We start from the raw sequence: 15,188 nt of genomic DNA on the forward strand, positions 1-15,188 counted from the left end.
CTGACCCAAGCCAAACATTAATCATGCATTTCACCCTCAAGTAGCTTTCCACGAAATGCACATTGAACTCTCCATGACGGCAGACAATTTCTAATATGAAAACGTTTCGCCAGTAGAGGTTTTGTGTACAAAATGTGTCATTGAAAGGAACATCATTTTTAATTTTGATTTGATCAGTTGTTCATGAGGTAAATTCACCACATTACTAACTTGATGTGCACTCTCCTTCTGGTGCCTCTTAATATCCGTCCTCATCTGTGGTTATTATTACTATTCAATGTTAACTAATGTCCACAATGTCTGAGCGCTGATGGTATTTTTCCACCGAGGGTACGGTTGCAAAGCATTACAAATGTACTGCTGGAATCCATTAGTGTGCTGGCACCTGCCTCAATTAAATGCAGCAATTGTATTAATAATCCTTTGTTTTCATACAGTTGGTTTTTACACGTGTGAAAGTAAGCAAACAAAAGTTCTGTCTCTGCATCCAAACGCATAGGATGCACAAACAATAACAGCACTTACAAAAAGTGGTCGATGGTAGACCAAAGGGTAAAGCGGATGAGTGTGGAAACCAGAGCAGCCCTAAAGCCTCATAAGATTCATAAGGCTTTTATCCAAAGCGACTAACAACCATTTTTATACACACACCGACTGCGGTGTCAACCATGCAAATCGACAGCCAGCTCGTCAGGAGCAGTTAGGACGAGGTGTCTTGCTCAGGGAAACCTCGACCCTCAACTAGGAGGAGCCCGGGTTTGAACTAGCAACCTCCCGGTTACAAGTCAACCCGCTCTAGCTTCTGAGCCACTGCTGCTAATTTCTACTTCTTTGTCAAAGAGCTGCCGTAAGTGGGTCGCCACGAAAACGCTTGCATGTGTCGTTCTGCGTGGTGAGCGTCGTCTGGCAATAGAGTACGTAGACGGCGTCGTACTCACGCACGTGCTGGCGAACATTTTTCAACTAGCCTATCGAGAATGAACTGGTACTCGTTGCGGGAAAGATGAAACGGGCCGTCTGGACGCGTAACTTACGTTTTTCGTTACGAGAGAAGGCCCCCTATGGCAGCTTTATGACACAAGATGCATGGACCACCAGCAGTGGGTTTTAGTCTGATTCAACCAATCACAGGACAACATCAATTTATTTTAGCAGGACTAGTGACGTAATCGGTAACACCGGTTCCATCTAACACAAATGGTAACACCAAGAGAAATGCAGCGACTATAAGGAGGCTTTCAATCAAACAAGCCGAAAGCAGGACAGCCATGGCACACCATAAAAATATGACAAAGACGTACAGTACGTTTACATGCAGTTTGGTTAAGGCTGAGTTAATGGATTTACTTGCCGATTACCGTGCTTACATGGCCACCAATTTAATTGCAGTTTTCGTGATCTGCATCTTGGTTCATGTAAAATATTGTGGAAGATCCCCTTTGTGGAATCTTTAAACCCTAAGTCTTTGGTTTATTTAAGGTCTTAATATGACAAAGTAAATACATGTATCTAGATGTACCAACTGCATGATGATTGGGAATTGATCTAATTGTCAAACTGACCTTCATTGTTTGAAGAGATGAAATACAACGCTGCTCAGGCGGAGCTTCAACATCCAAATACACCCTGGTGTTATACAACAAGTGTTCAAAAAGCTTTCTCGCAGACATCACAGTCTACCACTGCCCAGAAAGAGCTCCCCACAAACCGCGCCGTCAGTGCCCTTTGGTCGTGACGTCAGACCACCTCGGAAAAGGTAGTCTGACGTCACGAAAAGAACTGCGTTCACAGCACAGTGGCAACACAGTGTTTCGGGGAGACTGGCAGACTTCTTTTAGTTACAGTGTTAAAATGGTATCGATTATAATGTTGATGACCATATCAGGTTTTGGGTTCACTGGCTCTTTAAATGGCAATAACTTTTCCACTGATGGTCATAAACAAAATTAAGATCAGTTTAATGGTAAATCTGATGCTTAAGTTTCCTTCATGTCATTTGGGACACAATGTGATCCTTCCACCCAAGAAAATTTCTTTCAACTGAAAAATATTGTTTGTTTAACTGAGCGGGAATTCCGGTTCTCCTTTTTAAACCCCCTCTCTGGGCATCCCCATCATGGGTCATTGTTGATGGGTTGAATCAAGTCGCAATAATTTAACAAAAAATAAATGTATCTTGGTAGACTGCAAAATTATCTAGTAACAATACTTCTAACAGAAGCCAAAAGTTTTTACTTCCTAAAATTACTTGAATAATATGCATACAGAATTCTCTGATTATACCATATAATCTAGCAAACAGGATTCAACCGGATTTTCAGAAACATTGGAGAATCCAAGCTGTAATCAACAAGTCTTCGGCAAAATTCAGATTTCCTGTTCGATGGAAAATTCAGAATATTGCAAAAGATTTGTATTTTTTAGTTTGTTGTATGGTAATGCAAGGATTTCCATGATGATGAAAAGCATCATGATACAAAGTTGATTGTCTTGACGTTAATGTGATATTAATTATATTTAATTACTTATTTATTTGATTCAGTGAAAAATAATGGTAAATATTAAAATTACAACGGTTTTCGAGACTGGTATATTAAAATACAAAATTAATATTTTCATCTTCTGTATATAAATGTAAGTTAATTTCTAATCCAAAACTCTCAAAGAAGAGTTAAGACACATGACTCATTACATTTTAAAACGGAGTCGACATGTGATATCCTGCTTAGTTTCTTTTGGAGATTTTGATGAGATTTCATCATGGCATTCAAATATAATGAAAAACATATACTTTTGTAGCTTTCATTTGGATCTATGGATTTTTATATTTTGTTCATTATTTAGTACTTATTATTAAATTACTACAAAATGTACCACTGTAATTTTAACACTTAAGTATGCTGTAAAAAATATTCCAAGATTTAGATTTTGATGTATATATATATTTAAAACAAAAAAAATAAAATGTTTTGCTTCTTTCAACTATATTGAGACTGGGTATTTTTCAAGTTGGGAATCTCTGAGGATGCTGAACATACACACTGATAGTTTCTCTATTATCTATAAATAGATATTAGCTCAGATCACCGTGATCTGGCTGGTATGTGTTGTCAGAAACTAAAATGCGAGCTTCAAGACTGAAGCTTACATCAATATACAAATGCTGGAAACTAGACAATTGGGGTCTTGACCTTATATTTTTTGTATGAAATATTTGGTGAAATTGATTGCAGAACCAATTTACACCAGTAAATTACAATTCCTGAAATAAGAGTGGCTACTATAAATATGAACCAATTATGTAGCTAGTGGAAATACAAAATCGATTGTGAAAAATGTTTGATCTAACAACCATTTAAAAACCTACTCAATCCTAAAAAAAATTCTAAAGGTAAGCTTGATAGACAGAATGTCAAAAATAGATAGGCAGAACGGATCAATAATTTTGATTCTATAATCTTCCAAAAATACTGTAACAAAGAAATGGATTCCCATAACAGTGAAAGTTTTTTAAGGAATGTGCACATACCGCCACATAGTTTAAATGACAAACATCATAAATGTTACACATTAGCTGGATTTTATTTTAGAGTTTCTAGTTATTTGTTCATGACAGAATCCCCGTATAGGGTATTTTCTTAAAGGTACAATATGCACTGTTTATTTTTCTTTTAGATTCCAATGTTATTTTTCCTGCTTTTACTGCTGGGGAGTTTGGAGAGTAGGCAGTACTGGACGTAGCCTGAAATTGCAAATAATGCATATTGTACCTTTTTTAAGATTCTTCACCTTCAATCCGTTCCAATGAAGCATCAGCTATGTCACATTCACTTTATAATGGGAAAGCTATATTGTGGGATTGTTTGGTTTAAATATGTGCTGGCCAAAATCCCTTACTTCACTATCCCTTGTATATATGGCCCCAGAAGTCCTTCATCTCAGAAAGGGCCCCTATTTTACCACCACCAGGGGGGCTGGCTAGTCATGGCAAGCCTTTCGTGACTTATCAATTTATGATCACAAGTGGGCGTGCCCAGCAGGAAGAAGTCCACGGGGGGGGGGGGGGGGCTGACCAGGGAGTAAATCATTCCATCTGTGGATGGATTGTTTTGGTTGATAGGCTCTTCCAATCTGCTGAAGACCCGGTGGTAAAATAGTGGCCCTTGACCTAAGCAGAAGTCACCGCATCATCCATGTTTGCATGCGACTGTGTTAACATGTCCCCTACAGTGTTAATGTCATTAAATTCCAACATGTCATTGTTGACGTTTTGCTCTTATAACCTCAACCAAAGAATCTTTTGTCTCCTCTTTTCAACCAATCTCTCTCTCTCTGTCTCTACCTTCTCCCCCAATCCCCCTTTCCCCCTGAAGACATTTAACTGCTACAGTGTTTTGTTCTGTATAATCTAGGGTTACATTCCAAAAAGCAAATGGGAGATGGATACGTCTGAGGCAAAACTCGGTGGGTATTTTACTTTTATTGTGTTTAATGAATAACTGATCTGATACGCTGCAAAGAGAATCGGCTCTCGCCTAGGGTTGGGTAGCGGTTGATACCGGTTTCGGTACCACTATGGCACCGGTTCCTTTACGACCGGTAAATACCGGACCGAATTATTTCAGTGCAAGCTGCTGATTTAAATATCCGTCCTTAGGTTCTCTAAAACCAACCCGCCCTTTAACTGTTGGGCAAGAGCCGAACAGAAGCATAGCTTGTGAACATCACTTGATGGACGCTCAGCCAATCAGATAAAAGAGGCGGGTGTAACGTTTTCGTTACCGATAAGTCTGGTTGATTGGTTCTTTTTTAACGTGTACGGTAATATGCAAAAAAAATACTTATTAATGTAATAAACAAAAAACATAGTTCCTAAAACAACGTTGAGTAGTAGACATGTTTATTGGTCTGTCAATTTAAAATAAAAAACATAAGTTTGCATTTATTTTGACGTTATTAGTATTGTACTTAGTATTTGAGGTTAAATTATTAAATAGATGTTTAAGGTCGTATATATATATAGTTTGTTCAATTTCCTTGCATTTGTGATTTATGTGTGATCAGTTCAGGCACTGTTAAGGCTCCGGCACCCTTTTAAAAGTAACGTTGTAGCACACCGTTATCGGAAAAACGAAACCCAACCCTACTAGTACCAGACTTTTTCCGGATATGTTAATACATTTTCTAAATCAATCACATTCATGTGTGACTTTTTTAACCCTTTTAACTGATTTTTCCAGCTCTCATTCAACATGAATAGACGCTAGATTTTCCACAATCGACATTCTTGAAATTGCATCGGTAACTCTTTATGCAAACTCTGGCAGGGCAGTTGTAAAAATTATTTAAATTCATGAATTTCTAACCACCGTCCATCCTTTAATTACGTTTGCGGCTTCGTTCTCCCGTCTCCACAGACAAGCTGGACGGCATCGTTTGCGGTGGGAAGAGGAAGCGGGAGGGCGTGGCAGGCATGGAGGACTTCCTTCAGCTGCCCGACGACTACGCCACGCGCATGTCTCAGCCCGGCAAGAAACGGGTAAGTGGACCCACGTCCTCGTCGGCAGCTGATTGGCTGAGCCCACATAAGAGGATCCACCCAAAAAGTCAGATCTGTGTAGAAATACCAGGTATCCGGGTGTAGTTGCCTTCATCCATACGTCTCTCACAATGCCATGAAAGTGGGTATTCTCGAGTTGCATGAATCGAACCCTTAAACCCTTGTAGGGTTAATACCATACTCTCCCAGATGACCAGGACTGGAACATATCTAAACATACCATCCACAATAATTGTCATGATGGTTATAAAGGGAATTAGGGTAATTTCAACATTTCATCCCAAAAAATAATCAGAAATATACATGTTTTTCGCTCGCCCGTGACCCGTCATCGTTCTCTTTTAAGGTTCGGTGGGCGGACCTGGAGGAGCAAAAGGAGGCGGACCGGAAGCGTGCTATTGGCTTCGTGGTGGGTCAGACAGACTGGGAGCGAATCACAGACGAGAGTGGCCAGCTGGCCCAGAGAGCTCTCAACCGCACAAAGTTTTTCTAAGAAGAGAAATCTGTCATTCCTCTTGTCTCTTGGAGAACTGGTACGTACTTTGTCTCCTTGATTATTTCGTGTTCTATAGATAGTTGAGCGGTCTATGGGTATTTTCACAGAGCTTCAAAAGCTGGACTACAAAGTAAATTGTGCTTTTGAAAAAGTCAAGCTACTACTTGCTTGATTTCATTGTCGCGCTGGAGTCTAGCTCAACTCTTACGGACTTCTTTAGAGAACAGCGATGGATCACAAAGAGGTTTGGATGTTTCAAGACGCCAATACGTCTGGAAAGAGACGGGATAATTAGCTAATGTTTTAAAATTGTTCAATCTTGGCTGACAGGTTTTTGGGGTGTCAGAATAAATGTTCCTCTGCTGTGAATCAGATATCGACCCTGGTGTCATAAACATCAGACCTTAGTGTTGACCAACTTGGTAGAGATTACACAGATGTTTCCATTGATGGCAAATCAATAATGATGTGTTGAATTTGTTACAGATCTCCACTAAGTGAAAGCAAACGACTCAACGGTGGAACAGAACAGAAACAATAGTGTTACTGCTGCTTCTTAGATTAACTTAAATGTGAAATGGTTTTCTTTTTAATTCTAAGTACGCTTTATATGAATGATACATTTAGATATAACGGTCTCTCTGTGATACTTTATTGTGATATTATTTGTTTTCCAGGCGGGTTTGCGTTGGCTGTTTTATACTCTACGGGCTCTATGTGTCTAGCTGTAGCATTCTTGTTTTATGAGTAAATGACAAAACAATAAAAGTTTTTAAAAAATGAACACCTGTTTCACTTTCGCTTTCATTTTAGCCTTGTTCCCTTAAAGAATGGACATTTTAAGAGGAACTACCAATCATTGAAGCCGACATCTCGAACCAGAAAGTAAATGAAATGAAGGTCCTACCCACTGGAAAGGCTTTGCATCCAGCCCTGTAATAAAGAGTTGGGCATTGCATAGTTTTGCTGTGAAGCATCATTTTGAAATGCAGCAAATGGACACTTGAATTATTACCATGGTGAATGAGAATGATGAAGGGCAATAATATCCTTAATGCCTACGACGTGTGCTGTTTAATTCACTTTGACCCTGCCCGTTGTACTGACAAAATGTCATCCACAACATACATCTCTGATGATTGGTATCTCAACACGTTTCATCAGTATTAGTCAATTTTAAGTACTGTACATTGAATGCAATTCTTGATGCAACCATTCAAGTATCTGTTGTTTCAGATCTTTCCCAATTATACGGTTCTCCTGTTAAACTTGTCTTGGACATTTTATAAAACAAATTTGAAAATGTGTTCGAATGATGGGTCTAGATCTGTCATGGTATATTGAACATGGAAACAAATGGCCTTATCCTACTGCATTGAATTGAGCAGAAATCCAAGGGAAGTTACTCTTCTGTCGTAGTCCAGCACACTCTCTAACTCCCTCTCTCCCATCTGGTGAAACATGCACCTGTTGAATTTTCACATCACATGGAAGGCTGGTTTCGTGAATAGATAGGCTTTGTTAGTGTAATGTGTTCTGATGAATTGCAGTACAATCAATGTTGCTGGTTTTAATCTCCCATAGATTAATGCCCATTGAATACTACAATGTAGAATTCATGGATTTTTTTATGAAGGGAAAACTACACATAAGGCATGTTGATCGGAGTAAACGTTTAGAGTATTTTGTGAAACTTAACTAAATGAAGTTTCTGGGAACGAGTGAAATACTGAACGTCATTTTCTAAATATTAGGCCAACTTCCTCACGCAGTACATGATCCATGAATAGGGTTTGAAGACTTATGCTCACAAATACAGTCCCCAGAACAGTAATCCCTGACCAAAGGGCAAGCATGGAGACCCGTATGAAATGCAAGGCAACGGTGAACAGCGAGAAGAGGTTGTTTTGCACTCTAAATGGTAAGTATTGCAACTAGTCAATTCACAGTTGGTTGTAATATGCTACGGAAATTAAAGCACATCAATGCCACTAAGATGTTAGCGGCATTAATGTTTGACTCCCCAGCTAAAAGGTTCTGTGCTCGATCCCCAATGTCCACAGTCTGCCTGCATGCATCCTTGAGCTAAGATGGCCGTCGCGAGCTGCTCCTTAATGCGGGGTCTGAAGTCGGTTTTAAGTCACTTTGGATAAAGTACCAAATGTCAATGGTAATGGTTAAACAAACAATATGTTTCAATGTCTTAGTGAGAGAGTGAAATGTAGTCTCATAAGGCACTCATCATAAGAACCAGGAATTATTTTGGACCTAATTTTCCAACTTTTTAAGAGTCAAGTTAATGTTAATATACATGATGGTTTAAACGTGTTGTCTTGTCGTCCTGTAAACGAAAACTTGTATTCTCTGAATATTAAAACCGTTCCTCTCTTCTGTGGCGTTTGACTCTTCTGTGCATCACCTGAACACCAGTCTTCTCCCTGAAAAGGTGTTCTTCATCTTGTCTTTGTTTTTGTATTGAGAATTGGAAACACAATAAGGAAACAATTGTTATTGCTTTTTAATTTGGATAATATAGATAAAGTAAATCCTGTATAGTTTGTCCATTATCATGGTTAAATCTGATTGCCTACACACTACAGACCAATGTAAAGTCTAATCATTTAGTGTTATCTGAAAGAGTCATGTTTAGTGCTCATGAAAGAGAAAAACACAATAGCCCATGAGTTCAACAGACTCAACAAACAGTCTTGGGCCACAGATGAAGAGCATGGCTTGTGATGTACTGGTTGTTAGTCAGGGTAGTGAGCTTTGAACTCTTCGGGTACATTGCTGTCCAGTTTACAGATGACCTTGTAGATAGGCTTCTTCCACGAGGGATCGCAGTCCTTCCCCAGGGAAACGGCCACGTAGAACTCTCTCAGCGTCATCTCCGCCACCTCAAGAAATCTCTCGGGGACCTGTTCACAGAAACATGGAATGAACACAGATTATATGACTTCATGCACCCGTGAATGAGTGACTTCCCTTCTTAAAGAGTTTGTGTGTGTGTGTGTTTTGGATGTGTATTGTAGTATCCATCTTAGGCCTGTATCCATCCCGGTAAGTTGTAGGACAATGATAATGAAGAGCTTAACCGTTTTTTCTTTCAGATCCCTATTGTTTAAACTTGTGGCGTATTGTTGGTTCATCAGATTGCTTGATTCCCAACGGGATCCACACATTCTTCCATGTATTGTTTAATTTTAATGTTGAAATCTAATCTGAGCAAGGTGCTCTGGTGTAAATGGACAGGTAGCTAAAGCTGAACAGTAAGAAAATTACTTGCAACACAGCTGTAGCTTTATAGACTGGGCGGAAACTTGATGGAAAGACCATACTGCCATCTATTTTTATTAATAACCGCACATCAATTTCACCACTAGAAATAAAATGTATGCACGCCGTCTCCAAAATCATTGGTCTCCCCATCCCAGACCTGTCATTTATCATTGACTTACCTGTGCAACATAACGCTTGTGACACACATGCACGCACACACACCTCTCTCATTGGCTGGTGTGTTAATGTGCTGCTGTTGATAGCTTGTATTGTAATTAACGTCCTATGTCCTATGTACGTACACGAGTGGCTATGAATTTCCTCTCAGGAGGATGATGCAACGGAATCTAATTTAATCCAAATAATTTAATCCAGTGTTAAACTACATGTAGTCAACTCTACAGAGCTGGTGCAACACTAACAAAGAGAACCATCGGCTCTGGTACTAATGTCCAATCTTGTCCAATCCATTCCCTGTCAAACCACATTAGAGCTTCGACTTTATTCTATTATGCACCAGCGGGGCTACTTGATGGCCTGATTATCATGGCTCTAATCACCCTACTCAAAGACATTGCCATGTTATGTTGTGCAGTATTTTACTGTAGTTTTCTGTAAGGAAAGCAAGTGATGACTGCAAGTGAAGGCTCCTCCTACAAGCCCGGCCAAACCCAAAGGTCAAGAGGTCACAGTTCATTTAAATTATTTCTGACAATTAGTTAAATCAAATGCTATGTTATAGTCTGTTTGTGTGTGGGGACTTTGCTGCCCTCTGCGTAAGGAGTACAGATTTGAACACTTTGGTAGACGCCATTGTGTATACAATCTGACTAAGAGCCCTAAATACCCGGGTTCTGTGAATACATCTCGGAGCGGCGGAAGCAGTTCAATACAAAACAGACTGACATTTTGGGCTTTCTCAGGCTGGCAAATGTAATGTCCCCTACATGTCCATTGGGGAAGTGGCATCTCTTTGAATATTCTCCCTGTCATCGTGTGTGTCTACATAAAGGATGCATTCAATTGGAAGCATTTTGCATAATTCATGAACATGTCCCTCATTGTGAGAGTGCTGTCGACTGGGTGGTTTTTGTAGGTTTCTCAGGAACCCATTGAAACAAAATGTTACTAATCCAGCCGTGAATTTAAGATCATACACTATTGATCACACGTATTAGAGCTTGAATGGAATAAAGTATAAAACTGTTTATTCTATGGATCATCTTGGTTGGCCTGTCTGCAATGTCCTTCATAATTAGCCGCAACAAAGAAAAATACATATGGTTATTCAACTTATATATCTGTTAAAAGACAACTCTTTTCTTTTAAGGGTTTACTGAAATACCGTTGATCCCAGAAATGAGTCCATTGCACAAAGAACGGATCGATGGGTCGACCATGATGTGAACGTTATTGGGATTTAGAGACTATACAAAAACAAAGCTTATAGAAACTCCTGTGGCATTGACCTATGCAAAATAGAAAGCTAGAAGCACATAAACAACACAATGTTCAGGAGTGTATCTCTGGAGGATTTATACAGGCTCAGCCCCCCCCCAACCACCTTCCCCACGTATAAAGAGCAGGGACAATCATCCACGGAGGGAGAGATCAGCTGAGGTAGCACTGGGATGACTAACAGGGTTGGGTTTATCAGCCTTCTAGGCAGGGAATTAAGCTCCCTGGGTAGTAAATAACATTGAGTGCAGTAAAAAAAAAAAAAGCATTTTAAGGGAGCCTTGTGTAGAAAAATGACAATGATAACCAATCCTCTTTAAAAACTCATTAGCTATTTCAGTTCATATTTATTCTGGGCTTGTTGATTTAGAGGCTGATCACCTTGTTTGTTCATCCCAAGCCAGCCCAGCTCTGCTATGGATCCATTCAGAACAGTTCAACAGAGATGAGGGTACACTCACAGCAGGGCTGTCGCTGGTCTTTAAATCGAATCAACCTGTAGGCTATAACCAATTCTGTGTTTTTAATATGAAACTAAATTTTGTTAAAAATTAGACCAGGTAAGGTGAGCGGGTCAGGTCATTATAGTAAGACTCAGCATTAACAAATGAATACACTGTACACAAACTAACATGTACAAAACAGCCTAAAAATGATACAATTACATAGAAAAAAAAGTTTTTTTCTCCACTGAGACTTAATACTTGTTCATATCTCCTATTTTCTGTGTAACAAGTGTGTTCACAAAAAGCCATCTTTCCTCCGGGACCTCACCTTTCTAAACAGTGCTACAATCAAATACAACAAATTGATCATAACCATGCTACACGCGGATTCACTTTGACGAAATAACAAAACTCTTGTTTACAAATGACTTGCCTCGTGTATAAGGGTGTATAGGGCTAGGGAAAAGGACCTTACAAGATACACAAAAGTGACACATTGTCTCATAATTCACCTATGGTTATGATATTGCGACACACCATTGTGATTTTAGTTACACACACACACACACACACACACACACACACACACACACACACACACACACACACACACACCGTCTCTAGCACTGTGTCTCACCTGGAAATCACTGGCCTTGTTGTAGTGCATGTTGAGGGTCCTGAACAACTCTGATTCTCTGCCCACAGTCAGAGCCCCGGTGTGGGCCACTCCCTCGGCCACGGCCTGCCGCGCCTGCTTCTCCATCTGGATGTAGTAGAACTCCCGGAAGTTGCTGAACCACTTGATGAGCTGGGAGGTGATGCAGCGGGTGAACTGGACCGACCGAGAGAGAGAGAGTCAGCCACACACAATGGGTAAGGTGAGTGGGTCCGGTTATGGGTTAGAGAGATTATATAATAAGAGAAACTGTAACATGTGTATTGTCTGCACCACAACCAGATCTAATTGCTTATTTTAATATTATTGTTTATAATATTTTATTTATTTATCGTATTGTTCACTGATTATCGACTTTGTTTTGATTGTGAATGCTAATAAAGTATGTTTTGGATAAATCTGTTGTCTTTCGTGCACAACTTTATCAATGGTTCATTGCTACTATACTGTATTTAGCAATATTTTATTGCCTCCTGAAGAAAACCTTTTTTTGCATCAGACCTATAATGAAAAAGTATATCAAACATACTTACTACATACTAAATCTATGTAATAATGTGGAAAACATCCAGTCATGAGCTTTTTACAAGACCGCAGGCAAAATCTTTAACTTAATAAAAGTTAACGTCCCCTTTTGGACTCTAGTGAAGACTTCATCATGTGACTACACCGGTGGTTCAACATCACGGCTCACCTGCACTTCATCATGTGACTACACTGGTGGTTCAACATCACGGCTCACCTGCACTTCATCATGTGACTACACCGGTGGGTCAACATCGCGGCTCACCTGCACGTCGTGGAAGAAGGTCTTGAGCACCAGGGAGCTGGGGTAGCGAGTGTAGAAGAACATGAGTTTGGCCTTCTTCAGGTGGCTGGTGGTCAGACCGTCCTGACAGCGTTAAGGAACCACGCTCGCCAGAGAAGAGTCAAACTAGTGTACCAAAGCTCCAATATGTCCAAACACCTCCCTAGCTGTCACACAACAGCAATGCCAAAAAAATACAGCAATTTATCCTCTCGAAAACGACATCAGTGTATTTATCTAAGAAATGTCAGACATTCATAAAACATATCTTTCACAATCAATAAGTTAAGCCGCCCCATTGATTCTCGATCAGGTCTTGAACCCGTTCGGGTGAGGCAGTGACTGAAAGGATACATTCAGGGAGAACAGGGTGCTCATCAGCATGCTCTGGGGCCCGTCTGCCCTGGTCTGAACGTCCACGGGGACGCACAGGTCCCCCAGGAACCCGGGGTCCAACGCAAAGTGCCGGGCCCCTCTGACGGAGCGAGAGTTGACCTTGCACCTCACTTTGCTCCCCGGGGCGCCGGCCGTCGCCAGCACCTCCTGCTTCAGTCCTTCGCAGGGGTTCTTGTCTCGCCTGACTGGATCCGCGGCCCCGCCCTTGTTGCCTTCTGAGCCCTGGGGTTCAGAACGATGGCTGGAGGGGAGCTCCTGTTCACCGTGGTGCTGGCGGGGGGGTCTGCATATGGCGTAGGGTCTGAGCCGTGGTGCCCTTTGCACGACCAGAGAGAGGGCTTCGGTCTGAACCTCGGGGAGCGTCGACCCGCAGACCGGCTCGCCGTACAGGGACGTCCCGGGTGGCGTGCCCTGACGGGGACGGCTAAGGGGGGACTCGTGAGGAAGGCCGGTCACCGCGCTCCTCTCCATGACGACGACGGCAGGGGCAGCGGCAGGAGGGTGGGGCTCCAGGCGAGGCATGATCTTGAAGATGGAGTCGACGCTCATGCTCACGGCGCGCGACAGCTCGTACTTTAGGATGTCGGCCATCAGCGCGTTCGCCGTGTCCGGCGTGCCTGGCGAGCTGCTCGCGGTTTGAACCCGAACCTTTTTCCTCCCGCACGCTTTTCTGTTCAAAGGGACGTCAAAACCGTCCCCGCAGTGTGGGTCGGTGAAGATGTCGTAGGGGTCTTTGCTTGGTGAGTCACTACCGAAGCTGTGGGTCTCCTCTAACGGGGTCTCCTCCTTCGGCTGGTCAGAGTCCCGTTCCCAGTCCTCCGGGGGTAGCCCACCTGATCTCCTGAACTTCAGAAGCGGTTGGCACTTCATGTTCTGGAGTTGGTTCTTTATCGCCGGGTCCTCAGAGCTCCAACACCCTACAACGCTGCTTCGGCCAGCTCTCTGTGCCTGGACGCCGTCTGGGGGCCACTCCCGGGGCCCCTTGTCCCCCTGCCCGTCCTCAGGGGCCCCGTCTGTGTCTGGCTCCAGAGAGGGAGAGAAGGAAGACCCGGCCATGTCTCTGAGGATGTTTTCCACCCTGGCTCGCTTGGCATGGCGGGCGGTCCTCAGGGGCCAGTCTTTGGGGCCGCACAGGGTCGCCGTGGGAGACAGCAGGGGAGGGGGGGCGGACAGCAGGTGAAGGGGGTCCCGGTTCTGGGGGGCAGGGTCGGCTCCGTCCAGCTCCGCTCTGCTGGAGCCCATTGTGTAGGGAGAACCCAGGGGGCTAGTGAGTTTGTCGTCGTTGTTCAGGAGAACGGCGATGTCGAGGCCTTCTGTGATCGTGCACAGAGCGCACGAGTCGTGCTTTAGAGGCTGGACGTGCTCCGGGCTTCGGCAGTCGAGGAACGTGTTACTAGAGGCGTACATCTTCCTGGTCAAAGGAAACAATTTGGTTTGGTTTGGTTTGAGTTGGTAAATAGAGGAGTGAAATGGGAGAAACAGAATAGTGTTATCAGTTTTAAAATATATATTTTCATTTTGAGTGAGCTACAATGAAAATCTGTCAAATCAAAAATAAGATGGGATTCAATAAAATATAGAAAAGTATATATAGTTGCCTGTATTCTTGTGGGTTAAATAATGATCATTAAAAAATATTTCATCCTAGATGAAAGACAAAGTACTTTCTATTCTGTGAAAATACCCCTTCCAAAACTTCCAAAAGCTTAATTTGGTATATCTTGTTTTACATTTCCACTAGACTACTTTAGTTTCCAATAAGCCCACACATCCCGCCATAAAGATTAATTGTAAATCAACGAATTTTACGAACATTTTACCTGCCTAAAAGTAATGACCTACCTGTTGCATTCTCGGAGCGGTCTCCTCTCGATGTGAATTATCGGCCGGAGGAGAGAGGATGTGGTGAGCATTTCTAATAATGACGTGTAGCGTAACACAGGGGGCGTGGTCACATCTGATCGCCTATCCCGGATACATCCATTTTTAACACAGCCTCCACTTTTAAAGTAAATGAATAATGTGAATTAAATTCGTAACGTGGAAGATTTATTGATACATTTGATACC

At 42.0% G+C, this 15,188-nt stretch overlaps 2 protein-coding genes across 5 annotated transcripts in view; one reads left to right on the top strand and one right to left on the bottom strand.

Annotated features, from left to right (window-relative positions):
• The window catches only part of ylpm1 (YLP motif containing 1), a 26,885-nt gene extending 15,081 nt beyond the window's left edge, over positions 1 to 11,804 (top strand). For all 4 annotated transcript variants that reach the window (XM_056580991.1, XM_056580992.1, XM_056580993.1 and 1 more), the window contains exons 18-21: positions 4,413 to 4,464; positions 5,418 to 5,539; positions 5,907 to 6,093; positions 6,543 to 11,804. In XM_056580991.1, the coding sequence (XP_056436966.1) occupies positions 4,413 to 4,464; positions 5,418 to 5,539; positions 5,907 to 6,053 (321 nt within the window). In that variant the 3' untranslated portion in view covers positions 6,054 to 6,093; positions 6,543 to 11,804. The remainder of the gene's footprint in view (positions 1 to 4,412; positions 4,465 to 5,417; positions 5,540 to 5,906; positions 6,094 to 6,542) is intronic.
• On the bottom strand, positions 8,482 to 14,526 carry LOC130374893 (prospero homeobox protein 2-like). Its single transcript, XM_056581870.1, has 4 exons — positions 13,078 to 14,526; positions 12,706 to 12,807; positions 11,877 to 12,071; positions 8,482 to 8,974 (listed from the first exon to the last, which is right to left on the bottom strand). The coding sequence occupies exons 1-4, from the start codon at positions 14,524 to 14,526 to the stop codon at positions 8,807 to 8,809; spliced, it is 1,914 nt and encodes a 637-aa protein (XP_056437845.1). The 3' UTR covers positions 8,482 to 8,806.
• Positions 14,527 to 15,188: the final 662 nt, after the last annotated feature.

This window comes from Gadus chalcogrammus, chromosome 21 (genome assembly GCF_026213295.1).
Source record: "Gadus chalcogrammus isolate NIFS_2021 chromosome 21, NIFS_Gcha_1.0, whole genome shotgun sequence".
NCBI classification, from domain to species: domain Eukaryota; kingdom Metazoa; phylum Chordata; class Actinopteri; order Gadiformes; family Gadidae; genus Gadus; species Gadus chalcogrammus.

Bases quoted from the DNA above. Each gene is read 5' to 3' on its own strand.
- LOC130374893 (XM_056581870.1), bottom strand. From the start codon at position 14,526: ATGTACGCCTCTAGTAACACGTTCCTCGACTGCCGAAGCCCGGAGCAC. The intron at 12,072-12,705 runs GTGAGCCGCGAT...CGGTCGGTCCAG, and splicing joins CCTTCTTCCACGACGTGCAG to TTCACCCGCTGCATCACCTC. The intron at 8,975-11,876 runs GTGAGACACAGT...TTCTGTGAACAG, and splicing joins ACAAGGCCAGTGATTTCCAG to GTCCCCGAGAGATTTCTTGA.